The sequence below is a fragment of the Hirundo rustica genome, chromosome 11 (genome assembly GCF_015227805.2).
Source record: "Hirundo rustica isolate bHirRus1 chromosome 11, bHirRus1.pri.v3, whole genome shotgun sequence".
Classification (NCBI taxonomy): Eukaryota; Metazoa; Chordata; class Aves; order Passeriformes; family Hirundinidae; genus Hirundo; species Hirundo rustica.
In genome coordinates, this window is record NC_053460.1 from 18,599,768 (window position 1) to 18,626,404 (window position 26,637).

The following is a 26,637-nucleotide window of genomic DNA, read 5'->3' on the forward strand; positions in this document are numbered from 1 at the left end:
GTGGAAAAGGTAAGGGGAAGAGGTTCTTCAGAGCATGAAAGTTGTGCTTGGCATGGAATCTGAAGAGGGGAAATACCTACTACATCTCCCAGATATGGTGGGCAACTGTTACCCTGGGTTTTCTGAGCCTTTTGATTTTCTTAAATGGAGTCAGATCTTTTTAGTTATTGTACTATATTAAGAGCAGTTTTCTACCTTTCCCACAGATGTAACATAAACAAATCCTTTGTTTTTCATTCTCTGTCCTTTGTCTGCATATTTCTAACCTGAAAACAATTGTAACTGACAATTGGTCTGGCCACTGAGGCTGAGGGGTGGAAACCCCAAAAAGCCAATCTTCTGCTAGACCCACAAATGTATAAAAAGTAAGAAATAAACAAAGGCGCTCTCTTCTCTCGGCTCTCTCAGCTAGGAGCTGGATCAGAAGAACCTCTGCGAAAATCTCTTGTCTGGGTGTGATTGCTTTGTGTGTCTCGGTGACAGGCAACACCTAAAAACCCAGGGGTGCTCACTTCTACGGGAACCTCTATTAACTGGAGGCCATGGAGGGAGAACTGCAGGAAAATGGCAAAAATGTCAAGGATAGCCTGCCTAGCATGAAGATATGGCCACAAATAAATATCACCTACAGAAATGTAAGGAAAAATTATTTATTTGGGTCAGGAAGAATGATTTAGAAGGCTCCTCAACGAACTTTTACTGGAAGAGTCATTTGGAGGGACATTTTGAGGCTACAAGGACTTACCATCCACTTCCTACAAGTGTGTTATTCCTGAGAGATTCCACACCACCCACATGTGCAGTACTCATTTCCTAAATGATAGCAGCAAAACATAAACTTGGGGAGCAACACAGTTTCATATGGAGTTGGTCTTTCTGGTGAGGATTAGTTGTTGTCTCTAATTAAAGACAAGAGGCAAAAGTAAAAATAAAAAATACTGCATTTTTTTACTGTAAGAAAATAATTTTTAACATTTTGGTGTCAAATTATGTCCAGAGGATACAAGAATCGTATTTGCTGCTGGGCATAACTGAGCACTGTAATTTGTGCCATGCTCACTTTCTTGTTAAAATGCTTCTGAGAGGCAGCATTCTAATCCAAAAGAACAAGCTTTTGAAAAAGGCATTGAAGAAATACTTTTTTTTTTAGGCAAATGGGCATTTTGGTGCCTAGAGGTATTTTTAAAAATCCCACTAAATGCCCTACAACAGTGAAGTAGCTTAAGAACGAAAGTTTGTAATTCCTCAAGGAAGAGAAGGCACTTTTTTCTCCCCCAGGTCTGTGAGATCTGGCCATGCCTTTCTCAAAGAACTGGGCCTTTAATTTCAGGGTTATTACACCTAAAAAGCAACTCTGTGAGGAGACCTTTGCTAGTTTAAAAAGCTTAAAAGTACCATCTCACTAGGGAAGAGGTTTGGAAATAAAGGGATAAGCTAATTATTTATAATTAGGTCAGACTGGGTAGGTTGATTGCCATAATTAATTCAGACTAATGACTGGCCAGGGGGATTTTATTTGGCTGTGCCGGGTGAAATCTGATCAAATGATCTTGGTTGTGCTGTGCTGGTGTGAGAACATCCCCAGCCCAGGCAGACTGAGAGCAGGGAGTGTGTGGGTCAGCGAAATAAATATGGGTGACTGTGCTGGAGGGCCAAGCTAGGATCACAGGGTGCTCCAGAGGGTCATGTGGGCTGGGGAAATGCTCCGAGCGAGCAGCAAGGGGCTGGGTGAAGATTTAGAGAGCAGTGCATCAAAGCAAACAGGAGCAGTCCACTGAAAAGAGATCTCTAGAAACTAGAGGAACATTGCTGCTGCTCAGGGAACTGAGATCATGTTCCAGACTGGGCTAACCCAGGGTGCACAGAGTGTGCACATAAATATTGCACACAGAAGATGGGTCAGGAACATTCCCCATCCCACAGCCGCTTGCAGGGGAGGCTCACAGAGCTCCAGGGGATGCACAGCAAGCCATGTGCCCAGTTGTGTGGGACATCCTCCAGCACAGCCTTCTCTGCTGCAGGAGTGTTCCCTTCCCTTGGCCTGGCTGTTTCAATCCTCTCCACAACACAGAAAATGAGCCTGAACAACAGCCAAGTGCCTTCCAGAAATAATTGTTAATACAGCAAAGAGAACAGAAAACAACCAGAGACTGAACAGCTTCGAGACCACTTCAGGAGAGCACCATACACGCATTGGCAGATAGAGAACATGAGCGCAATTCCTGATGTGGCCCCCTGTAGCTTTTTCAAATCCAAAACTGACTCAGAACTCCAGGCTGAATCCAGGCCTTCACAAGAAGTGTCACATCACTGTTGGAATTTATGCAAAGTTTAAAAGCTTTTAATGTAACTTTTGTCAATTTTGCTTACCTGGCATGATGCTGGAGAAACCCAGCTAGCTCACACACCCCAGGACTGTGCTGAGAGTGGCCGCTTCAGGGTCCGGCTTTGACCCAAGCAGCAGCACAGAGAAGTTCTGCCTGCTCTCAATGGCAATTGGTTGTGATGCGCCATGGATCGGAACAAAGGACAGGGAGGGATTTCTTGCATGCATCTGAAAGGATTTATTTCCCCAAGGGGCGCAGTGACATATCATTGGTTGGCACAATTTTGTTTTCTGGTTATAGAGAAATGTGAAATGATTTTCCCTGCCACAACCATGCAGTGATCTGGGGGGGGAGGACAGGGACCTATTGGCAACTAAGTTGACCAATGGGAAGTGTCAATGCGACTTTGGAGGGGACATTTAAAACTAATCTGCTGCTGATCGGTTTCTCTCTCGCTTTGGAATCAGCCATAAGGTAACATCGGAGGCAGCAGGCAGCCCTGGGTCGGGCCCTGCTGCCCCTCCGGGCGGCCGGGCCGGGCCTAGCCGCGCTTCTGAGGGCCGCTGCCTGCACAGGGAAGGCCTGGGCCTGCTGAGCCCTTTCCCCTGCTGCCGGCAGGGAAGAAATCAGCTGCAGTTCGACAATGCTGACCATGTGCTCAGACCGCGGCAGAAAGGGCCAAAACATGGCCCGGCTTAATCGCCGCTGGCAGCAGAGAAAGCAAGCCTGCAGCTCCTTACCAACTCTGAGCTGAGCCACCCTGGATGAGACCGAGGGGTGGAAAAAAGGACATCTACCAGCTTCCTCCATCAGCACAGCTTTGCATTTTCTTCAGCCTCCTGCAACCCAGCACGTGCACATGGCCCAGGCGTATTTAACCCTTTGCTAGCAACATGGAACTTTTAAAGCACAATTCTTCCTTAAAAGAAAGAAGAAAGAAAACAGAGGGTACGTAGAACAAACACCACATGAAGTCAGTTAGATTAGAAGTGAAAGAACTAATAATATTGGAATAGGATTGAAGAAGTGGACATTTTTAACTGGACTTCTCTAAGGTAAACTATAGAGAAATGGACTGTTCTTTGTAGCATCTTAGTGTTGTTGTCAAATGCTAATTCTAATCAAAATTGAGGACTGATGTAATTGAGATTTATTTGGGAACTTCTAAGCCCCCGCTCCTGGGTCAAAGGGAGGTTTCAGCCTTTGAGACAAAGATAATTTTAGACTAGAAATATTTGTAAATAGCACCGCAGATACACTGAGAAGCTCTGCTGATAGAACATCACAGTCTGCAAAAACTCCGGGCGGCAGCAGATGTGTGACATTGGGAGCACTGGACTACTTTTTCTTGTGGCAAACATCTTCATGAAAAAGATCTTAGAGAGACTTTTCTCCTAAAGTAATGAGTGGTTATGTCTAAATAGTGAAACTGACTGAAAAATCTCCAGTTGTATCTTTCTATGTTGTTTAATAAGAAAGTTAATAGTTTGCAAGAGGAGAGAAGCATGTTTTAAAGTGTCACTCTGTTTTAGTTTATGTTTTCTTTTTCTCAACTTTTTTTTCATTCTTTTAGTGTGTGTTAATGAAACTATTTTTGTTCATTTTTAAGCTTAAGCCTGCTTTGTTTTTTTCTCCTAATCCCTCCCTCCCACAGAAAAAGAATAAATAATAAAACCCCAACATTACTCGGTGTTTCTGCCCAGTTTTATTAAATTAAGACCATTACACGACAAAACCCCAAAAAGCTAGTGCTTACACTGTCTTTTAAATGGGGGAGAAGCACAGGGAGGATACAATTCTCCAGCCAATCAGGGGTATAATGGGGAGGGGGGTAAGGAGGGACTCACAGTCTGACAACCTATAGGGAAGGCAAGGGGAGTGGAAAGGGTCACACGGGCCAATGGGAAGTCGAAGAAAAGGGGAATTCCCAGGTGGGGTTTAGGATTTACAGGGCATCCTCTGGAAGTAAGGGAAAGGACAAGGGAGGATTGACATCATGTAAATGAGGTAACAGGTGGATCTAGGGGGTGAATGACAGCTGGGCAAGGGATGGGAACACGTAGGGTAAAACCAAACATACCAGGGGTGTAACGGGGATAAACCATTGGAGAATAACTTAACAATAACTTATCAAAAACACACCACTGCACTCACCTTTGCACTGTGGGAAGGGACTTGAAGTTTATTTTCAGGGGACTGTTCCACCATGTGAGATCTGATGAGCTAAGCACCTCAAGTAGCACAGATGATACACAAAAGATAATGACAGATCAACAACCATCAACTCCAAACATGACACCTGGCACAGTCGGAAAAGAGAGAGAAGAATGGTCTGGGAAAGAGAGAGAAAAAAGAGAACCTAATTCGTATTGCAAGATCTGTATCCAATAGGAAACCAAATACTAAGAACTGTGCAACTTGGGACTAATGAACACCGAACCATGAATTTCTGTGGGTTTTGACTGTATAAAATATGTGAAAAATCTGGTAAAAATCATGTATCATGGAATGTTTTTCTCTGCATAACCTGGGCTATGTGTAGATGAAATTATTTCTGTTGCATGTCCTGGCCAGAACAACATCCTGGCCAGAATAAAGTAGTGCCTAACACTAAAAATGTTTTGGTTTTCTAACTCTAAAAATGCTGTCGGAGAGTTTTTGTTTTTCCTGCAGTTTTGGGAACACTATCAGGCCTCATTGTAGCACAGGAAAACACTTGCTCAGGTGCTTTGCTCACCAAATAGAAGCTGACTAAGGAAAGAAGACCTAAAAACGACTAGTACAAATAATTTCATACACAGTAGGTGACAAGACAGCTGCTTCATGAGACCTTGTGTAGTTCAATTAAAAGGTTCTTTTCCATCTCTGCTGACCTCTGGCCCAAATGTTTTAAGGTCTCCAGGTCTTTCACAGGTATTTGGTGGGATGATGAGGGAAAATAAATAGTCCCTCTCCCTTGCTCTGATCTGAGTAATGTTGGTGCCTCTCTGATGCCCCTTTGGAAACATTTCTGAGTGTGGGGGTCTGTACTCAGAGTTAAAGTGGCTGTCTGAGGAAACAAAACACTAAAAGGATCTGCAAGACCCACAGCTGTCAAATGCACAACCAAAACACAGATTACTGGAGATGTGCAACAAATATAGACTCCTGATATTAATAGGCATTTTCCAATCACGCATTGCTTTCATTGAAATTTTCATGGCCCCCAAAAAAAGCAAACACAATCCTTTACAAAAATCAAAACATTTAGTTTTGACAGATTTTAAACATACCTCCCTGCTCCTACTTGCATAAGATTTCATTTGGAAGTTTATTTCAAATTCAGATAAACTTTTGCTTTGAACTGTACAAAAGTGTTGAAATACTGAATACCAAAATGACATGTTCAGTGCAGATCAAAGTAAAGGCTTCAAATACATACTTGGCCACTCCTCAAACTTTAAAAATATTGTTCTTACAAACCTAACTTTTTTCTAATTAAAGAAAAGCAAGGCAAAAACTTAATCTGAAGGTGACATGGGCAACCTCCTGATCAAAGTCAGCCAGAAACTCGCAGTGCCACAGCACTGTATGAGCATCTCTCACTAGAATGACTGTTAAAAATGACCTTGGAAATGCAAATTTTGGTAACTCAGCTCAGTTAGGTGCTCGGAGGGCAGTTTTCCCTCTTGTTTCTCTGATGGTCGCTCCTCCCTTGCTGCCCTCAGTGCCTCATTTGTCAAAACCCCAATTAACCATGTGTTAAACGTTTCCATTCCTGCAGGATTGTGGGGTGCAGAGCTTTAACGGCATGACCCCAGGAACAATAACCCTGCACTGTATAACAGCCAGAGTGCTTTAAAGAAGGCCATTGTGCCCTGCAACCCCCAGGTGATGTCAGCCAGGAATTCACCATCAGAGCAGCCACCAGAGGAACTGGGACCGCAGTGAATGAGTGCCATTGGAACTGGTGCTGAAAGAAAAGCGCTTGTAACCAAGGCTATTCATTAAATATGTATATATAAAAAACAGCACCTCCACATTTTAAACTATGATGACTTTTAGGCACAGTGTAATTACAGCAGCGGTGGGAACCCATATGTCAGCGAGATTTCAAATGGAAAAGTTGTGCCTACAAAATGAAGCCATATATTCCCATTAATTGAAGCAGTTGATTTCCAGTTACACAGTATTAGTTTTAATGGTGGGACTCATAGAAAGTCCATGATTTTTTTTTTTTTTTTTCCCTATTGTTCTGTGGTGTTAAGGTGGCACAATTTAAACTGAGCTGGGTGACATTGGTGCCAGTAGAGGTGTGAATATAATGTAAATGACTTTCAGGGGGCTTGTCTGTGAAGAGACATCAGAATAACCTTGGAGCAATGGTCTGTCAGCACTGCCTGCACAGCCAAAGAAGAAAGGATTAGCAAGAGAAATTTTGATGAGGGTGTTTTCTACTAATGACTGCCTTCAAAATTGCCTTTTATCTACAGCTTTTCAAAGCATTTTCCATTCATTAAGCCTTATAAAACCTTTGTAAATCTGGTAGAAGATATAGAAATGCAGATATTTTTGTGCCAAAGCACACGGTAATACTTTGACAGAAAAGGGCAGAGGTACACACTGAACATTATTTAAAATAAGAATTGCACAATGTTACAGTGATGCTATCACTCTGTTAATTAGAGTTTGACCAGAATGGGGGAAGAGTCCTGCTCTTATGAAAAATGGTGTGGAATAATCAGTAAATAGTCCTCAGGGCCTCTGTTTTGTGTAGTAGCAGTGAGACAGATGAATGTTATGGAATGATAGAAAAAATAATTAAGAATATGAATGGCACTTGTTCTTTTATTGTAATGAAATCTGCTTCCCAAATAGCCATACCCAAGAGATAAAAACAGTGAGTCAGACCTACTAAACTGCTGAGCTAAAACCCCTGAGATTTAAAAAATAATAAATGAAGGGCCTTTTTTTTAAGAGACTTTAGAGTCAGTTTTCCTTTTCTCCGTGGCCTCAAGGGAAAGAAAGAAAGAAAGAAAGAAAGAAGAAAGAAAGAAACGAAAGAAGAAGAACGAAAGAAGAAGAAAGAAAGAAAAAAGAAGAAAGAAAGAAAAGAAGAAAGAAAAGAAAGAAAGAAAGAAAGCCAAGAAAGAACGAAAGAAAGAAAGAAAGAAAAGAAAGAAAGAAAGAAAGAAAGAAAGGAAAGGAAAGAAAGAAAGAAAGAAAGAAAGAAATAAAAGAAAGAAAGAAAGAAAGAAAGAAAGAAAGAAAGAAAGAAAGAAGAAAGAAATAAAAAAAAGAAAGAAAGAAAGAAAGAAAAGAAAGAAAGAAAGAAAGAAGAGAAGAACGAAAGAAAGAAAGAAAGAAGGAAAGAAAGAAAAAGAAAGAAAGAACAAGAGAAAGCTGAAGATACATCCACAAAGATGTTTAGTCTGGTGGTGAGAGGCCAGAACAAGACATGCAGGTGATTCAGAATGTAAGGACTGGGAAAAGAAATTGGTATTTGGAGAATCTGTTACGGCAGTCATGAAAAACAAAGGTCTAGATATGGATTTTTTTGTTAACGTTATAAATAGATAGCCAATTTGATTAATATAAAGAATTTATTCTATAGTAAAAATATAATTGTAACAAGCCACAAGCAAAAATCAGTTCAGTAGTGTTCCAGGTGAATAGTACCGAGTGAGACAGGGAAGGACTCTCTGGCACTGCTTCACCGTGTTTCATGAAATACAATTATCAGAGTGTTCCTTTTATACTCTCTCAATCCTTTTCGAGGGGTCCCTTCTTTTTGGTGGTCTTGTCTTCTTTTACATGTTGGGACAGGTCTCTCTCTTTATTGTAAAATCTTTTTGGAATGCAATCCTTCTAGACAAATATTCATTCTGGTTCTGGTAAAGACCCCCTGGAATACACATCTCATAGATGAATATTTATGCTGGTTTTGATGTAATCTTGCTGGATGAAAATCTTCTGGAATATGCATCTCCCAGATGAGTATTTATGATGGTTTCTTTTTTTCAGATGAGATTACTTTAGTTTTAGCATGAATTTATTTATATCATGTATTACAGTAAGTCCCTTCCCTTCCCTTCCCTTCCCTTCCCTTCCCTTCCCTTCCCTTCCCTTCCCTTCCCTTCCCTTCCCTTCCCTTCCCTTCCCTTCCCTTCCCTTCCCTTCCCTTCCCTTCCCTTCCCTTCCCTTCCCTTCCCTTCCCTTCCCTTCCCTTCCCTTCCCTTCCCTTCCCTTCCCTTTGTGGTATATGTCCTAAAGTTAATTCGTGTTAAGCAATATGATATGTAATTGATTCACTGCTGAATGTAATAATATACCATGTAAAATTGATCTTCTGTAAGCTTGGTGTAAGATCAGTAAACCTAAAACGGTATGTATAGGGTTAACTGAGACGAAAAGCCGCACGCGGGGACACGAGGAATTCCTGCCGGGAAGCATTTTGGAAAAACACAAAAAGACGGAAAAAGGAGATGGGTGCCCTGATGATCAAATGATTAGATCAGATCGATATCTTATCTGTTCCGGCCTGGTGTTAATATTTCCAAACCTTCTCCGGACACAGCAATCAGGACATTGTTCTTCTTCGAGAACCCATTCAACAGACCCCCGGACACGAACATGAATACCTAATGAAGCCACCCCGATGCAAGAGTCTTACGGTCTCGGTCCACTCTCAGCGGAGGACTGTATGAAAAACCAGCGGTATTGGACCCAGTTTGTGAACAGAGGGGGTAACAGGCTGACAGGGTCAGTTACCGTGTTCACCCAGTGCCGAAATCCTGAGATTCGACGCTGTCCCTTTTAATTGTGGCTATGGGAGACTGTGTTCAAGTCTCAAAATAAAATTCTAAATTTTGATTTACTGAATTTGGCCAGTGGTTTTTACTACACCCTCCTCTCTCTTTCTCTCCACACAAATTCAAACTTTTTCAGTAATTCTCACTATTGCCATTTAAATTCCTTCTTCCTTGGAGCACCCCAAAAATTCAGCAGTTGCTATAGGAGCAATGTTTAAGGGCTCTCAATACCATTAGTCTATCCTATAAAAACACAAGCAGTTTAATAGCTGAAGGCTGCCAAAGATACAGTAATCTGTTGGAAACCTGAAGTTCTGTGCACATTTCAGAGTGAGTCAATGTACATTTAAGAAAAAAAAAAGCTAATTTTTTACTTGGAAATTACTTGTGGAAGGAACCTCACAGAATGTCTGAATATTTTTAAAGGGAAAGACGTAACAGATAATGCACAGGATGATTTGCAGATTCAGCCATGCCTGTTCTGAGGGTTGCAGGGATTCTGTGAGTCACTGAGTGGCAGTTCCTCCCTGCAGGGCTTGGAAAATGTGGTAAGAATGAAGGGTCATTGTCACAATGAGTAAAATGTTGCATGAACTTGGATGACTTCCAGGAAATTTTCTTATTTAGAACTTTTTCTTATTGCTTTACCATTTGTGCTCATTAAACCAGCCAGAGTGAAGCTCAATTTACAAATAAATTAATTAATTAATTGATAAATATTCAGTGATGCAGAAAAAAGCTGGATAAGAGCTGGCACACTGAGAGCTGAGGAGGAGGGTGCAAGAAGGCTCTTTGCAGGACTCCCCCATAGCTTGTCCATTGGTTGGTAGAGAGAACCTTTGGAAATTTGCTCTTTGATTTTTGGACAGTGTGAAAATCCCCACAAAACTCGTGTAAAGGCCTGACTGTGTCAATATGGCTGTAATGAGATTGCTATTAAAAAATCAGGAAGGGTTTTGAAGGAAAGTGAGTCTGTAAGCTTAGGAAGAAGACAGATTTTTTTGTTTGTTTGTTTGTTTGATTGATTGTTTCTCAGGACTGTAAAGCTGCAGAATTGTTGATTAAGGAATCACTTAGTGAGTGAGAAGTACCCTCATTCATGAGTGCAGTTCAGTTTGGTCATCCTGATTAAAATATTCCCATCCTGTAGTGTTAAACTACTATTAAATAGCCTGGCCTTTGGCCATTGGAATTCACTGTAGTAATTATTTTTTTTTTTTTTTTTTTTTTAACCCAGTTTATTTCACAGCATTTTGGATTACTTAGACAAAAAAAAAAAAAAAAAAAAAAAAAAAAAAAAAAAAAAAAAAAAAAAAAAAAAAAAAAAAAAAAAAAACCAAACAACCAAGCAAACACAAAATTGCTTCATTTCACAAGAAGATGGAAACATTCAGAAAGGTTCATAGAGCATAGATCCTTTTGCAAGGAAGATCTTGGGAAATGCTCTGGATAAAAAGGACACCAGATTTAGGGTCTTTTGAAGCCTTCACTAGGCACCAAAGAGGTTTGAAGTCTTTGAAATGGTTCTTTTATAGGCCATTGGCACCAAGCTCAGTTAAAGTACTCAGCTAATTTTTAATCAGATATATGAAAAAACATAGAATAAGAATGTGGATTTCTTTTCTAAGGCTTGTTGGTTATCAGAGTAGTGCTGGAAAAAAGCTTTAAGCTTTAAGCTATTTCAGTGCTTAATGTACCTTAATATTGCATGACTACAAACCATTAGGTTCTTCATCTCATAGGTGATTAATTTCCAGGGGACCTATATTAAGAGAATAACATATATCCCCAGACTTCCTCTTCAAAAGGTTCTCACAAAGCAATGTCAGTGTTTCGTATTTACTGACACAAAAATGAGAAAAAAAGACAGATAAAAAATCAGAAGAATAATTTTTTCAGCAAAACTAGTTTAGGTCATTAGAGGCATAACAAATATTTCCCAAATTTCTGAGAAGTTCTGTGAAGTAAAATGGTAGCAATGAGGGGAAAATAAAATTTGCAGTTACCTTAATGTGAGCATGAATTTCATCATCACTGTTCCCTGTCCTGAATCTGGGTAATACAAGTTCATAACTTCTTAGAAGAATACTCCATTTAATCTCCTTTCAAATAAGCAGAAATGTCATTATGTTGCCCCTTTCCTGCTTTAAACAGACAGCCCAGTGCTCAGGCTCCTCTGTGGGGGCTGATGCTGAGCCTGGGGAGGACAGGGACAGGATGGGAAAATTGTCTGCCCAGACTCCTAAGAGAATTTGGCTGCCAAGTGCTAACAGGTCTTCACTGACCATCTGTAAACTGAGTTTTATTTCCCTCCTCCCCACACAGGCTTAGGCATCTTCTACAATGGGATGGGTTTTCTTAGGGCAGGATTAGTGATGAATGGATGTGGTTATCCAGGATCCTGCCAGCCCCCTCCACACAGCCCCTGAGCAATGCTGACATTCCATAACGAAACTACTGCTAGGATTCTCTTCATCTTAGCTCTACCTTTTCAGTGAATTTTTTCATCTGCTTTATTCCTCCAAAACTCAATTTTTGAACTAAACCAGGAAAAAATTAGTCTAAATAGTTTATATTTGACAATTTCTGAATGCTGCTGTGTGTGTCTGTCCAAGGCAGATATTCAGTGTGAGGTTTCAGTGTTGTCTCCAGTTATTGTGTAAGGACAATTCAACAGGATTTTCAAGTTATTGTCAGTGCAATTGTTTGAAAAATTATGTACAGTTAAATTTGTCTTTAAAACTCCCTATTTATTGTGTAAGCTTTCAATATATGGACCTAAATATCAGTATTGAAGTAATCTGTTTTACCTGTCTCATTAAAGTATTATATTTAAGAGCCATAAGAATGTAAGGATTATATAAAATTGTATCCACTATTTATGTATTGTTGTCTCCAACACATATGTCCTTTCCATATGGGATGTTCTCACTGTACAGAACATGGTCGCTTCCAAGTATAACTCAACAGAAGTACTCAACCTTTGATTTTGAAACTGTGATCATCCCCACTTCAACAGCCCACGTTGGGAGGAGATTCCAGATTTGTGGGGGGGGGGGGGGGGGGGGCGGGAATGGCTGCCAATCTGAATGAGGAGGAACGTCGTCAGATGGCAGGGAAGTATTTGTATGAGTTGTATTAACAGAAGCACTGACCTTTACACACTCCAAAACAAGCCAGATGGGCCTTGGAACACAGCACCCGCTTGTCGAGCAAAACTCCTGAATCATCTCAGGCAGTGTTCAAATACAGCCAGGAGAAGCCTGAACACAAAGGTCTCCTCTAAAATACAGCTCTAAAGCAGTGAAGTTGCACCAGGTTTTGAGGTAACTGCTATTGAAACCCTCAAACCCTAGGAAATATTTTGTTGCATAAATTTTGGCCTATTGATTGTCTGGATGGAAAACAGGTGGGCTGCAGTTTAGCTTTGCAGCAAGAATCTAAATTCAATTCTATGGCTTGTTCTTAAGAGAGTTAATGAAAATTGACTAATATGCACTGACAGCCCCTAAAACTCTCTGTGGTTTTCTGTTGCTGATGTTGGAGACAGGCACATGACAGAAAAGACCGAGATCACGCAGCAACAGTCAAATGTTATTGTTGGGTGCTCCCTTTTACAGGGAATTTCCTGTGCTTACAAATGTGATGGGTTAAGGGTCTTAACTCTGCTCAGCTCACTGGCCAATGATATGGGTGCATTCATGGTTCAAAGGGGTTGGCTGGGGTCTTCTGCTTGTGTTTGAATCCAACCTATCGTTAATGTACCTGGTGACTTGTTAACTTCTGTTCTCTAATGAGCTAGGCTGGTCGAGTGGGTGTCTGTTATGTCCAAATTATCTGTGCAGCTTACAGACCAGCTGAAGCTGTCACAGCTTTTTTTCTTCTTTTCCTTGGCAGGGTGAGGCCATTTTGCATTAAGTTTGCATATGGCCACTTTTACTTTTCTCCCTAGAGTAACTCCAGTGATTCATCGGACCAGATTTCTGGTGGATAAGGGACTAAACATCAGAAACTTTGCCCTCGCACACAATCCCTGTGCTAATTGCAGCTCCTGCAAGTGAGCCAGAGGGACCTTCAGAAGTAAGCAATGATTTAGTATTTACACTGTATATTCATTAAACTGGTGAGGGTGATATTCTGGTCCTCCATGATGACACTGATCTTTAACTGAAACAAATTAAACTTTCTTAGGGAGAGAATACACTGATGTTTGTGACAGAGATATTAAGAAAGTGCTCATGATAGCAAACAGAACACATTTTAAATAGAATCTAAAAGAGATCAAGAAAGAAAACACCATCTTTCAGAGAAAGCAACAACAACAAAAAAACCCAGACAAATTGTGCATGTAACCTCTGCTGTGAGTAGCATGAGTAGAGCAAAAAACATACATTGGGTCTGCTTGGAGAACCTGGAATAAAGGAAGAGCTCATATGTCAGAACTCAGAGCTAAGAAAACAACACAAATGTGGCAGCCTTCTGAGTCTAAGTGATGATGGGATTCAACCTGACAGACTCGTTTTGAACTTTCTGAGAGAGGTGGAAACTCTTTGCCAGACAAATACCTCTGAATTTGGCCCATTAGGAGCAAGAGCCTTCTTCCAGCTGGATGCTGCTTCACTGTCATTCCACTGTGAGCAGGCAAGCTCTCCTGAAGAAAGGACTGCAAGGATTTATCATGCTTTCTTTTTCTGACCTGCCTGACTCCCTGCTCAAACAGCAGCAACGTGCTGAGCCCACCAGGAGCCCCAGAGCACAAGAGGGTTGGGAAAGACCCCAGCAGAGAGGGGATGAAGGTATTCAGGGGTCTGTCACTCTTCTCAAAGATCAACGGGCTTGTGAGGGAAAGGGATTTTAAGAGCTGCAAGATAACATTTGAAGTCAGGGGTCTGGATTCTTTCAAATGTTGCACCCTCAACAGACCTGCAAGGTCTGTCTATGGAACTGGTCCCACTGACCAGGGTGTAGAGGGGCCCTTTCCTGTGACACAGAAACCAACCTGCTCCCCATAGCTGTGTGTCGTCTGGGCTGTGCTCTGGAGCTGGTCTCCATCATGGCTATGCAATCAAAGTAGTGGCTGAGGTGAGCATTGAGGCCTGAGTCCCTCTCACTCCCTCACACACACTCAGATTATTTCACTTGTCTTGTTGGCTTTGATTTCTCATCCCATAGGACATTAAGCCCATCAGAACAAAAGAACTTTGCCTGAATCTTTTCCCACTCTTCTCTGAAAGAGTTTTCAAGAAAAAGAGTAAAGGTCAGGGAGACCAGGAGGGTTTAATGTCAGCTCCTCCTCCTTCCCCTGCTATCTGGCATTCCATGCAGGCTCCCTTCCTTAGAAATGCTTTTATCTCCCTGTTTCCTGACTCCCCAGACTAAAAGATGTTTTTTTCTGGCTGCAAGGTGGTGGTTTTGGTGGTGTGGTCACAGAACGTCATTCCCTTGGCAGATGCAGCTCTGCATTGGCTCACCTCCACTGCTGCCAGGGCAGCCCAGGTGTCTCATCCATTAGGCAGGGATCCCTGAATCTCTCATCCATCAGTGGCTATTCCAGCTTGTGACTCCCAGGAATATTTCATAAATTTTGCCCTCCAAGTGTGCAGCCATCACAAACTGGGAGCAGAGGACAATGACACCTGTGGGGTGTGAGAGAAGTCACAGGAAAGGACCCATCCTGGTGGTGGGCTGGTGGAGACAGATGATTCCAGCAACCTCCACAGCAACAACAAACAGAGTAGCAGACTGCTCCTGGGCCTGGCTCACCTCTGGAGCACGTGGTGGGAGGGGGCCATGTCTGCAGTGAATCGCTGGCATGTGGCTTCCTACACTGCATGGGAAGGCTTGGTTTAGGCTCTGAGTTTTATAGGTGCACTGGGAGTCTAATACTCTTTTATTAGCACGACTCCATGGTGACCTCCATGCTAAAAAAAGCAGGGACTTTAATTTCATCTCATAATCCACTAAGGGCAAATAAACAGTCAGAAATTCTACTCTTTCTTTTTCCACCATTCTTATTAAAACTGTGGTCTCTATTATTACCATGCAAACATTTTGCACTAGTTTTTATTATGGTCAAGTACAGATGCCCTTTTTATTTTGAGGCAGAGTTAATAGCAAAGCTTTTTTGCTAAAGTTTCTGATTATCTGCTGTGGCTGAGAGCACTTTGCCAGCAATAGTCTCCTTGGAATATTCAGGATTATGGACAGCTTTTAATTCTTTAAAGAGTTTGATGGTAAATAGCTTGTGTACACTGTGATCTCACTTGAAAAGCAGCTGGCAGACTTCTGAATGTGCCTGTTCACTTGTCCTAGCACCCAGCCACTAGTCCAGCATCAGGAACCAGAAGATGCTGATGCAAAAAGCACATCATGGATTTAATTAAGGGGATTTTACAATGAACCATTGGGCACAGCACAAGCCATGCCCTATGTCGATGCTTTTCGTGTTGCTGTGGCTCTGTGCTCTGTAGGATGTCTCTGTGCTCTGTAGGTTATCTCTGTGTTCTGTAGAATGGCTCTGTGCTCTGTAGGACGGCTCTATGCTCTGTAGGACACCTCTGTGCTCTGTAGGATGGCTCTGTGCTCTGTAGGATGACTCTGTGTCCTAAAGAACAGCTCTGTGTCCTTTAGAATGGCTCTGTGTCCTGTAGGAGGGTGCTGGCCTTGCTGCTCTCACTTGGAGGTGGCATAGGAAAGGGGAGGAGAGGGCAGCAAGGAAGAAAAAGAGCTTCAATGCTGATCTCTGTGCTGGAAGTGTGCAGGGCCAGGCTGGGCACAGACTCTGAGCAACCTGGTCTGGTGAAATGTGTCCCTGGCCATGGCATGGGGTGGGATCTGGGTGATACTCAAGGCCCCTTCCAACCCCAATCATTCTGTGATACTTTGATACAGTGGCTGCACAGTAGAGGCTGGCCTTGCTGGAGATTGACAGTGTCTCTCAATATAACAAATTTCTACTGATATATTTTCTTTTTCAAAATATTGTAAAGCAGCTCCTGTGTCTTTTTTGTTTGTTTGTTTGTTTGTTTTTACCCTTACTACAGTTGTGTATTTTTACTTAGGTGAGTGAAAGTCACTTCTCTTCGGGTGGCTGTGACAAAAAATATGCCTTTCTAGCTCTTCTTAGTGGGAGACTTAGGTGTTATTGGAGGAATTTTCCTCATGAGAGGAGTGGTTCAAGACAACAGGCACTCCAGAGTAGTCTGCAGTGCAGTGGCAGCCTGGGTGAGCACACAGAGTGTCCATATTGCTTCATTTAAAGATGTTTAAACACAGTGTGACACAGCAGCCTCCAAGGGTGTGAGAGCACTTGGATTCCAGCAGTGCTACCTCATTACACTGACTGTTGTGAGTACTACCATTTACTCACAGTAGTAAACACCGTGCTAGGATCCAGGCTTAACAAAATGATACAATTATGAGAAATGAACAGTCCTGAGAGACTGTGTTTAGTGAAAAGCGTTTGATGGAGCATTGTGTAAAGCCATAGAAATCGGCAGTTCTTGGATGTCAGGAGCCTTTCCGACTTTTTACCCAGATGAAGTTCTGATAGAAATTAAATTTGAGAGATTAAATATGATTCATTAGTGAACAAAACTGGAGAACTTGGGCCAGTGAGCCATTTTGTACCTTAGCTCCTCTAAGATTCCCAGCAAGGGTGACAGATGGCTGGATGAGGACAGCTTTTGAAGTGTAGATTTCTGCTAAATCAATGGACAAGATTTAGCAAATTTCCAATCATTTCCCAGAGCTTCTGCCTGCCCCCACAAATGGCTACTCTTTCATTCATTCTGTGCTAGAGCCACATAATGGGAGAGAAAATCATGTTCTCTGAGGTTTTATACTTTAAGGCATCACACTTTCCATTTTAGAAAGCAAGGAATGTAAACAAGAGTTTTGTTTCTATGTCTGGCCAATGTCCAGACATCGACTGTGACCAATGACAGCAGGTCCAGAATCAATAACAGAAAATGTTCCTGAAAGGCCCAGCAGACCTCAAAGAGATAATGCGGATTGGCCATTAACAGTAAGTCATTATGGAACTTAATAAGTGAAGCCTTGGGACTGCCATAGAGCCTAAAGGTTGACATAAATTTTTCATACACATTGAACTTTGCTAAATGCTTTTGCATTTGATTAATGATGACTTTCCCCAGTGTGCTAATAAGAAGGAGGAAAATGTGAGCTGAGGCTGCAGCAGGGAGAATGGGCCCCTGTAAGGAAGGGCAGTGTTGGCAGCAGGAGAACAATGGGGCTTTCTAGAGGTGCTCTGCCAAGCAGGAGGGAGCTTATTACTCTCTGAAAAACTGCTCCTTACCACCCAGAGACAGGGCACTGAGCGCAGCATGAAAGCCAGTTTTGTAATTGTGGAAGTAAAAACATCATAGCTCCAAAACACTGGAGGAAATATCTACCTCCCAGCCCCCTAAAGCACTCATATATCACAAAGAACAACCAAAAAACCACAACCTTAGCTCCTTAAGTCCTCCACATATCACACAGAACAATATAGAAGATCTTCATATTCAGCAAGAGAGAGTAGTGATGTGTCTGCAAGTCCTGCTGGCGACAGAGCTGCAGGAAATTTGCCTTGGCAGCCAATGCAGTGAGTCATGGACTCATGGAATGATTTAGGTTGGAAAAGAAGACAACAACAACAAAACAAAGCCTTCACTTGCGGCTAGGTCTGGACAACAGCATATGGATTTGTTCAGTTAAAATAAACATGTTTTTCCCTTGTTTGGAAGTAGATCAAAAAGGGAAAGCAATCAGCAACCTCAGTCCAAAGCAGTCACAAAGTCCAATATTTTTTCACTAACCACCAAAAATGCAAGGCATGCCCTAAAATTCAATCAGAATTGAATTCTTAAAAAAACTACATGGTAAGTTTTTTGGATTTTTTCACTTTCTAGTTTTAAATGTCAAACTTTTAAACTTTTATTTTGTTTTATTTTAAAAGAGCACCCCTTTGAACAAGAGTCTGCTAAACAGCCATAGCAAAGAGAACTCAAGATAAAATATTCTCCTAGCTTAGATAGCTGAACAATCAGGTATTGGTCCTGATTTTACAAGCACAAAAGGAAGAAGAAATACAGAAAACAAGAGATGTGGCTATTCCATCTCCTGGCAGTGTGGGATAGAAGACAATGATTGATCCCCATCACCACCAGCTATAAATTTGCCACTCCAGAGCAGTTTTCCCCCAGGCATGGAATGCTTTACCCACAAGCCTGGTTGGTGTTTCAGCTGTTCCTGTTCTTGATACAGTTATGAACTGCTGAAAATGGACTAAAAAAGTACAGAAAATAAAAGGGGGAAAAAAAGTATGAGGTTTTGTGTTTGGCAGTTAGAGAACTCACAAGGACTTAGAAAATCTCAGGTTCAATTCCCTGCCCCGGATAATATTTATTGATAAAACACAAACTGGCTTCACTGGAAAGTCTGAAAGACTCTTGTGAGAGACCTTTGCCTGACCTGGAAGGAGTTCTGAGAGTCGCCCTCAGTCCAAGCAAGTCTCTCCCTCTTTGTGTTGAGTGTTTTCTTTCCATGAGGAAATATGAAAGGCTCCATACCTTCTGTAGACCCCAGACATGGATCAGGAGCTGTCCCTGACATGTACATCCCACCAGCAGGAGAAGGAGGTCTGTGGCATTAGCAAAGTCCCCTATGTGTGCACACACATGAAGTTCCCTGTGGGACAGGGCAGGACACCCACTGGGGATGTGGGATTTGCAGCTCATTAAGGGAGGAAGTAACAGAGATCTAGAGTTAGTGATCAGGAAAGACCAAAGATTTCATGCAGAAATACAATAAAAAAGTTTTTCAAATGACTATGAATCCATGAATTGGAATGGGCTAAAATTGAGTTATGACTTGGGTAATTGTAGCCAGTCCAGCTCAGTCAGGTCTGAAAGAGCCTTTCTTATCAAATGCAGAGATCAGTGACAATAAATAATGGAAAACTTGTGCTCTTGCAGGCAGGGAATGGAACTGGGTCAAGATGGTTGATCCCCAGTCTCAACCTAAAATTAAAAACAATAGTAGAGGTCCAGAGACCTGCAGCTCACTCCCTGAAGAGCTCACTAAGTCCCTTTCACAAGCCATTCCTTTTGCTTTTCTCTCTCATCCTTTTTTTTTTTCCTTTTCCTTTTCCTTTTCCTTTTCCTTTCCCCTTTCCTTTTCCTTTTCCTTGATACAGAATGTGATTCTGATGCCAGTTAATCAGTTTCGGTTACAGTAGCTCAGTATTTAGATCAAAGGCCAAAGGGAAGTCTTGCACAAGTCCTACCTGGATTTTTGCTTAGTGACCCTTTCATTAAAAAAAATAATTCTGACAATGCAGCTAGATGGGGAAGACATACAACAATTCCTCGCTTTTGGGTCCCTAAGACTGTCCCTTTGTGAGCCTTACTTAAATTCCTACTCTTCTCTTTCTCTCTGAGCTTACCAGCAGCAACATGGTAAACTTCAGCATTTTATTTTGCCAGTCAGTCAACAACATGGAGCCAACAGAACCTGCAAGCTCTTTAAAAAGCTTTTCTCATCTGAGTTGTAGCAGTCTCTGGGGCAGGATCTTGCTCAAGATCACAGAAATGCTGGTGGGGAGCTTGCAAGCTTGTACCCCTTGACATGGTATCAAAGACTGCTTGACATCATGGCAGAAACATGGCAGAGGTGATCTGAGAATTCCCAAACCAGCCCTCCCCTTTTCTATCAGTGCAAGTTGGGAGAGCTGTCTTAGCAACCAGCTCTGCACTTGCTTCCCTAATTACTTCTTGCCAGGAGGAGGAATGGTGTTCCAAGGCACTGCAGAGACATGAGCAGCACCTCAGCCTCCTGCTCTCCTGGTGACACCCAGCTAGACCAGGAGCTGAGGAGCTCTGTCAGCTAGAGCTCAGAGATTAATGATGCCAGAACTCACTCAGCTCACAAAAAAATTCCTCTGATAAGGTCAGGTTGTCTGTTACTGATGGTGTTTGGATGGGCGTTGTAGCCACTCAAACGATCCTCAGGCAGGACTTGCAATAAGGAAAACTGGCCAAAGCACCACCTGCACTTGCCACTGTCCCCTGCCTTACCTGGCTCTGCCGTGGTGATCCTCCTTGTGATTGGGGTTTTCTCCAGACCCACTGAGACTGTAATTAATCTTTCAGTTTTCTTCCACGGATGTGAGGCTCCATCCTTGGGGAAGGCAGAGCCACTGTACTAAAGCAACTGGAGTGGGTGAATCCCTTCCCAGGTGGCTTGGATCTTCAGGAATGCTGCAACAACCCACAGCTTTCTTGGATGTGCTGGGACTAACCTGGAGCCGCTGTGCTGGGTTCTACCAAGCTCAGATTAAGGACTTGAGGATCCCGTGAGTGCTGTGGTGAAGTTCAATGCGAAGCAATGTCCTCTTGCGATCCCAGAATGTGCTGCCCGTCTGAGGTGCTGTCAGCGGTCCGGAGTGAGGGTAATTCCAGCATTTCAGGGCTGGCGTTGGCTGAGATTAGCAAGCCTAACTTAAAAAAGCACTAACATAACTGCATGTTTACTGGGAAGAGGAAAAATAATCAAATTAAAAAGGACAAAACCAGCAGGTAAAGAAAATTTATTTCCAAGCATCTATGAGAGTGCTACAAACAATAGAGACTAAAACTCAAAGAATTTGAAACTATTAAGAAGTGTAGTTGACAACATCTCCCTTAAAAATTAAACATAAAAATGTAGAAAATGCAGTTATTATTTCTAAAACTTGCTCAGAAGTTTAATAAATCCAGATAGCATCAATAAGGATGGAGTCCTACAAATTACCTTCTTTTAAACTTTATTTCAATTTGCTAATCTGTAAAGTGATACTCATTTACTTTCTTTTTTTTTAAATGTTTATTTAAATTTATAATGGAGAAATGTGCAAATCTAGCAAAATATTCTTTGGATTATAAACAGAGAAAAATCAACAACCAAGGAAATTTGAACCAAGTTAATAATAAACTATAGAATTATATAGTATGCATACAGTTATAATAAAGTGAAATATTGCAATAAACATTGTAGAGTAAATCTGCTGATTTAGCGAGGTTTGCCTTATAAAACATAGGGATAGAATGGGACAAGTGAATATGTTATGGATATAGAGCTGAAACATCAGCCATCATTTTAAGGAGTTAAATTTTAATCTAACTATGTATATGGGGGATCTTCAGAAAAGCAACACATCAACAAATCAGATTTTCTCTCAGATCAAGCAGTTGGGTACCTGACTGCAAATGAAGGAGAGGGTCTGTAAAATGAATGTAGGAAAATGTAGAAAATTTCTATTTATTGCCTCTTCCCGTATTGCAGCTGCTGATCTTTGACCCTAAACAGCTAACTATATTAAATTCAGCAGAGGTACAGCTGTACACAGATACAGAAAATGTTGATGTGCAGAATATATCCCAATCCCTTGCTCCTTCTGAACTTATATATATATATATATATATATATATATATATAAAAGTTATAGAACCCTTAAACATGCATTACAAAGAACAAATCTGAAAGCAATCTGTATTTCTGATATCACCAATTAAAATATCTCCCTATATGCAGATGATGCTATTCTACTGGAAACTAAAAAAAAAAAAAAAAAAAAAAAAAAAAAAAATTAAGTGCCGGAATCTTAATTACTACTCAGGTAAGGTAATTGTCAGGTAGAACAGTCCTTAGGGAAGTCACAGCTAAACTGGGTCAGATTTCAGTCTCTAGAACCTGCAGAAGCTCAGCACAGATACGGAAACTCACAAGGCTGGAGTAAAGTGTAGGTACAGAGTACTCCCGTCCACTCACAAAGTCACTCCTGAAACCTTGGGAATCTCTAAGATATAAGATAAATGCATAATACATGGGAAATATTAAAGAGTACTACACTTAATTTAATCCAGGAAACACAGTAGGACTATATGATGATTCTTACTGTGTTCTGGGAACAGCCACAAGCTGTAGATAGAGGGGGTACAAAATGTTCACCAGACATTACATTTGTCTTAATCTAAAAAACATTTGTAAAATGTACTTGATTTTTAAATAATCACTTAACAAGGCAACAAACCAACTACAAACACATAATAAATAAGGCTATTAAAAGGTCACAATTGTAGTAAATTAGTCAGACCTATAAATGGAACATTAGAAACACTGTGTTTTTCCTTATATGCTTAATAACCAGAACAAGAATTTAAAAAGAATCAGTTTATTTCAAAGTCTGCTTCTTATATTGAAGCACATATTAAAGCAACAGTACAATGTTCATAAAATATAAGTGTGATGCTGTAACATTTCTTACATGTCAGAATACTGATATTTGTATGTATACTAAAATAAGAATTTTAAAATTGTACAAATAGATACATTAAAAATGACATAGAAATAGGGTGCCTCCCACCTCAACAAGACAGAGTTTTTATATCTGGCACGTATTAGTTCAAGATGAAAGAATAAGCAAAAAGATTTACAAGAATCAGCAGTAACAAGTTTGATGCTCAAGAGACATAATAATTGTACATTGTACTGTACATACATCATATGGGTTTAAGCTGGCTGAATATTATATATTTCAAGTTTAAAAATGCACTACCATATAGAGTGTCCATAGTTTAAGGCGAAATTACAGCTCAGAACTGTTATCTTTTCTAATTTGTGGAAGCTTCTTTGACATAAAAGATTTAGATGTTCATGACACATAAAAGATTTTCCTTATTCATAGGTTCGCTTTTAGCATTTTCTTCATTTAAATATTTTGCATTTCTTAAGTGGGTTTTTTTCCTTTAGTGAAGCTGGCAGCCAACTTCCAGATTTCCTTTTGTAAGAAAAGGTACTTCACAGTATTTACCACTTTCACGTCCTTTTTTATCAAAGGAATCCTCTCCGTCAAACTTAAATGTTTAAATGAGATTTTTCTTGATTTTAAAAAAATACCTGCTTACATTTCCTCTGGATTCTTCAGAACTTCAGACACAGTTCTTAAGGCCAAATCTTAAACTTTATTGTTAAGAATCATCATCGAAAGTGTCTTTGGAGCCATACAAGTCTGCAAGTTTCTTAAATCGAGGTCCCCAGTTTTGTAGATAGTCGTAGTCCAAGTCAGAATCTGTTGTCGCTGACTCCAAGGAGCTGAGGGACCCAGCCACGGAGCCCCTGCCCTCGTAGCCATAGATCTGGATGGAGTCATAGGGAGGGGCAGTGGGGTCATTGTCAGCCTCCTGTATCCTGGTGTTGATGAAATCATCTACATCCACACTGTTGGGTGTGGGCCGCAGCCCCGGCCTGGGCAGGTACTGGTACTCGGGCTTGATGTCCTTGCGGGGGATAAAGCCATTGATGCCATCGGGGTTCTGCAGTGTGGCGATGTCAAATGCCTCTGTATCTTCCTCGCCTCCACCCTCATCATCGTATGTGATGATGTTTTCCCTCACGTCTTCTTCCTCAAACACGATCAGGGGCTCTTTCTTCTGCCTCTTCAGGGTTACAAACAGCACCACAATAACTGGGGAAAACAAAACATGGGTTAGACTGCACTGTTGAACAGCAGCTCCTTTGTAAGTAACTATTGCATCCCCAAGCCCTCAGCTTTTCTGCTGGATTGTTGCAAACTTCTGCATTTTTAGTGCTCCTGGGTAGGTAAAAGCAGTGATGTTTGTACACAGAACTGAACACATTGATCTGAGGCTGTCTGTCTGGGATGCATGCCACTGCTCTTACTAATTGCTCATTACTGCAACACTAATTCAAGGGAAGTATTTGTAGGGCCCCCAGTGCAGCAGAACACTGTCACACTGCCTTTGAGCTGCCCAAGCACATGAATATCTGCAACAAAACAACAATGAATTTTTATCCTCTCCTGTATGTCCAAAGCTTATCTCTAACTCCAAGTGTCATTTCCATTAAAATGAGGATTTTTTTAAGCAACATCTCCAAAGACGAATTTGTTTTTGTGTTCTCACTTCAAATTTCTATAAAATAAAGTATATAAGAAAAGAAACACCATAAAATACTACAGGGAAATTAGAAAATACTGTTTTTTTGGGGTTTTTGTCAAATCATCAGGAAACACTTTGCAGCACTTTCTTAAAAGCAGGTCTTCTAAGCCACTCTATCTTCAACACAAGATGGGTTTGAGGGAAGTAGCTGGCAGAGGCCATTAATCCTGGCTGACCTCAATAAGGAACATGTCATCCACGGAAGATCACAAAACTTAGAACTGTATGTTATGACCATTAAGCAGTGCCCCTGATTAACTGGCATTAGGTCACAGAAGGACATTCTCCAAGCACAAATTCATAGGTGTTTGCTACTGAAGATATCACAGAAGCCCAGAATGTTTTAGGATGGATGTGTTGACTTGAAGGCAAAACCAGTGAGAGACTCTAAGTCAGAAAAAACAATTTAATAGGAGACGAAAAAAAGTAAAGTAGAGTAAAATAAAATAAAATAAAATAAAATAAAACAAAACAAATGCAATAGTACAAAAGATCACTGACAGAGTCGGAATACAACCTGACACTGTGGTGGTAGCAGTCCAGATGAAGTGGTCTTGTTGAAGCAGTGTTCCCTCAGAAAAGTCTGGTAGCTCTTGTCCTCTGGGAATCCAGTGGGTAAGGCTGCCTGTGCTGTCCCAAAGGCCAGGTTATATCCAGGTGGGCCTGTGCTGTCCCAAAGGCCAGGTTATATCCAGGTGGGAATGCTTGGCTCCTCCCCCTGGGTGGAGTATCTCACAATGGGCTGATACCATTTTATCAGTCTTGCAATGGGTCCTTGATTGCCCATTAAACAGAGATGGCTCCTGGAGGGAGTTATCTATGAGTCATGCAGCAGGGCATTGATGGGCCATTAACAGAAGATAGTCTGGAGGGAGGGGGCAAGGGAAACACTGCCCAACCTAGTTTCAACATCTCATGTAGATGGTGATAGAATACATACTTTGGGCACATCTTACACTGTAACCTAGGACATAATCCACCCCTTATTCTATGACCATCTACATTATACCCAAATTAATACATTCTTACAGCTAGATAGATAAATATACACATGCTTATACATACACATATACAGAAAGAAACCTTACACCCAGTTCTCACTTCAAATTAGGTCTCCCTGTGGTACACAATGGGTTTCCCCATCTTTCTGCATTACCCACCAAATGGAACCAGGTCCTTGAGAAAAAACAATCCCACGGATGGGTCTGCCTTTGCCTGAGGTGGGATTAGTCCAAACAGTTTTTTCTAAAATGCCTTTCATGCGTACCACAGGGACTTTATCTCCATCCACGGTGTGCAAGGGTTCAGACTGGGCAGGACCAGCTCGATTGATTGATCCTCGAGTGTTGACCATCCAGGTTGCCTTCGCCAAGTTCACTTCCCAGTTTTTGAAAGTCCCCCCACCAAGCACCTTCAGGGTAGTCTTAAGTAACCCATTGCACCGTTCAACTTTCCCGGCAGCTGGTGCATGATAAGGGATGTGATACATCCATTCAATGCCATGTTCTCTAGCCCAGGTGTTTATAAGGCCGTTCTTGAAATGGGTCCCATTGTCTGACTCGATTCTCTCAGGGGTGCCATGTCTCCACAGGACCTGCTTTTCAAGGCCTAAGATACTATTCCGAGCAGTAGCATGAGGCACAGGGTAGGTTTCCAACCATCCAGTGGTGGCTTCCACTGGTCAGCACATAATGCTTGCCTTGGCGGGTTTGGGGAAGGGTGATGTAGTCAATCTGCCAGGCTTCCCCATACCTGTACTTCAACCATCGTCCACCGTACCACAGAGGCTTTACCCGCTTGGCCTGTTTGATTGCAGCGCAGGTCTCACAGTTGTGGATGACCTGTGAGATGTTGTCCATAGTAAGGTCCACCCCTCGGTCACGGGCCCATCGGTATGCTGCATCTCTCCCCTGATGACCAGATGCATCATGGGCCCAACGGGCTAGGAATACTTCTCCCTTGTACTGCCAGTCTAGATCCACCTGTGATACTTTCACTTTGGCAGCTTTGTCCACCTGCTTGTTGTTGTGATGCTCTTCATTAGCCCAACCCCTGGACACATGTGCGTCCACGTGTGGAACCTTCACGGTCAGCTTCTCTACTCAGGCAGTGATGTCCTGCCAAATCTCAGCAGCCCAGATGGGTTTCCCTCTGTGCTGCCAGTTGGCCTTTTTCCAGCGATTCAGCCATCCCCACAGAGCATTAGCTACCATCCACGAGTCGGTGTAGAGATAGAGTCTTGGCCACTTCTCTCGTTCGGCAATATCCAAAGCCAGCTGGATGGCTTTAAGTTCTGCAACCTGACTTGATCCACCTTGTCCCTCAGTAGCTTGTGCAACTTGTGTGGGGCTCCAGACTGCAGCTTTCCATTTCCAGTTAGCGCCTACAATTTGGCAGGAACCGTCAGTGAAGAGGGCATATTGTCTTTCAGTCTCCGGTAGCTCGTTATACGGTGGGGCTTCCTTGGTACGTGTCACTTGTTCCTCTTCTTCTTCTTCTTCAGGTAATCCAAAAGTCTCA

The 26,637-nt window shown here is 41.8% G+C and overlaps 1 protein-coding gene across 3 annotated transcripts in view; it reads right to left on the minus strand.

Moving 5' to 3' along the window:
- Nucleotides 1–22,315: 22,315 nt before the first annotated feature.
- CDH11 (cadherin 11) overlaps nt 22,316–26,637 on the minus strand; it is an 89,989-nt gene continuing 85,667 nt past the window's right edge. For all 3 annotated transcript variants that reach the window (XM_040075098.2, XM_040075099.2, XM_040075101.2), the window contains one exon: nt 22,316–23,624. In XM_040075098.2, coding sequence (XP_039931032.1) covers nt 23,128–23,624 — 497 coding nt within the window. In that variant the 3' untranslated portion in view covers nt 22,316–23,127. The remainder of the gene's footprint in view (nt 23,625–26,637) is intronic.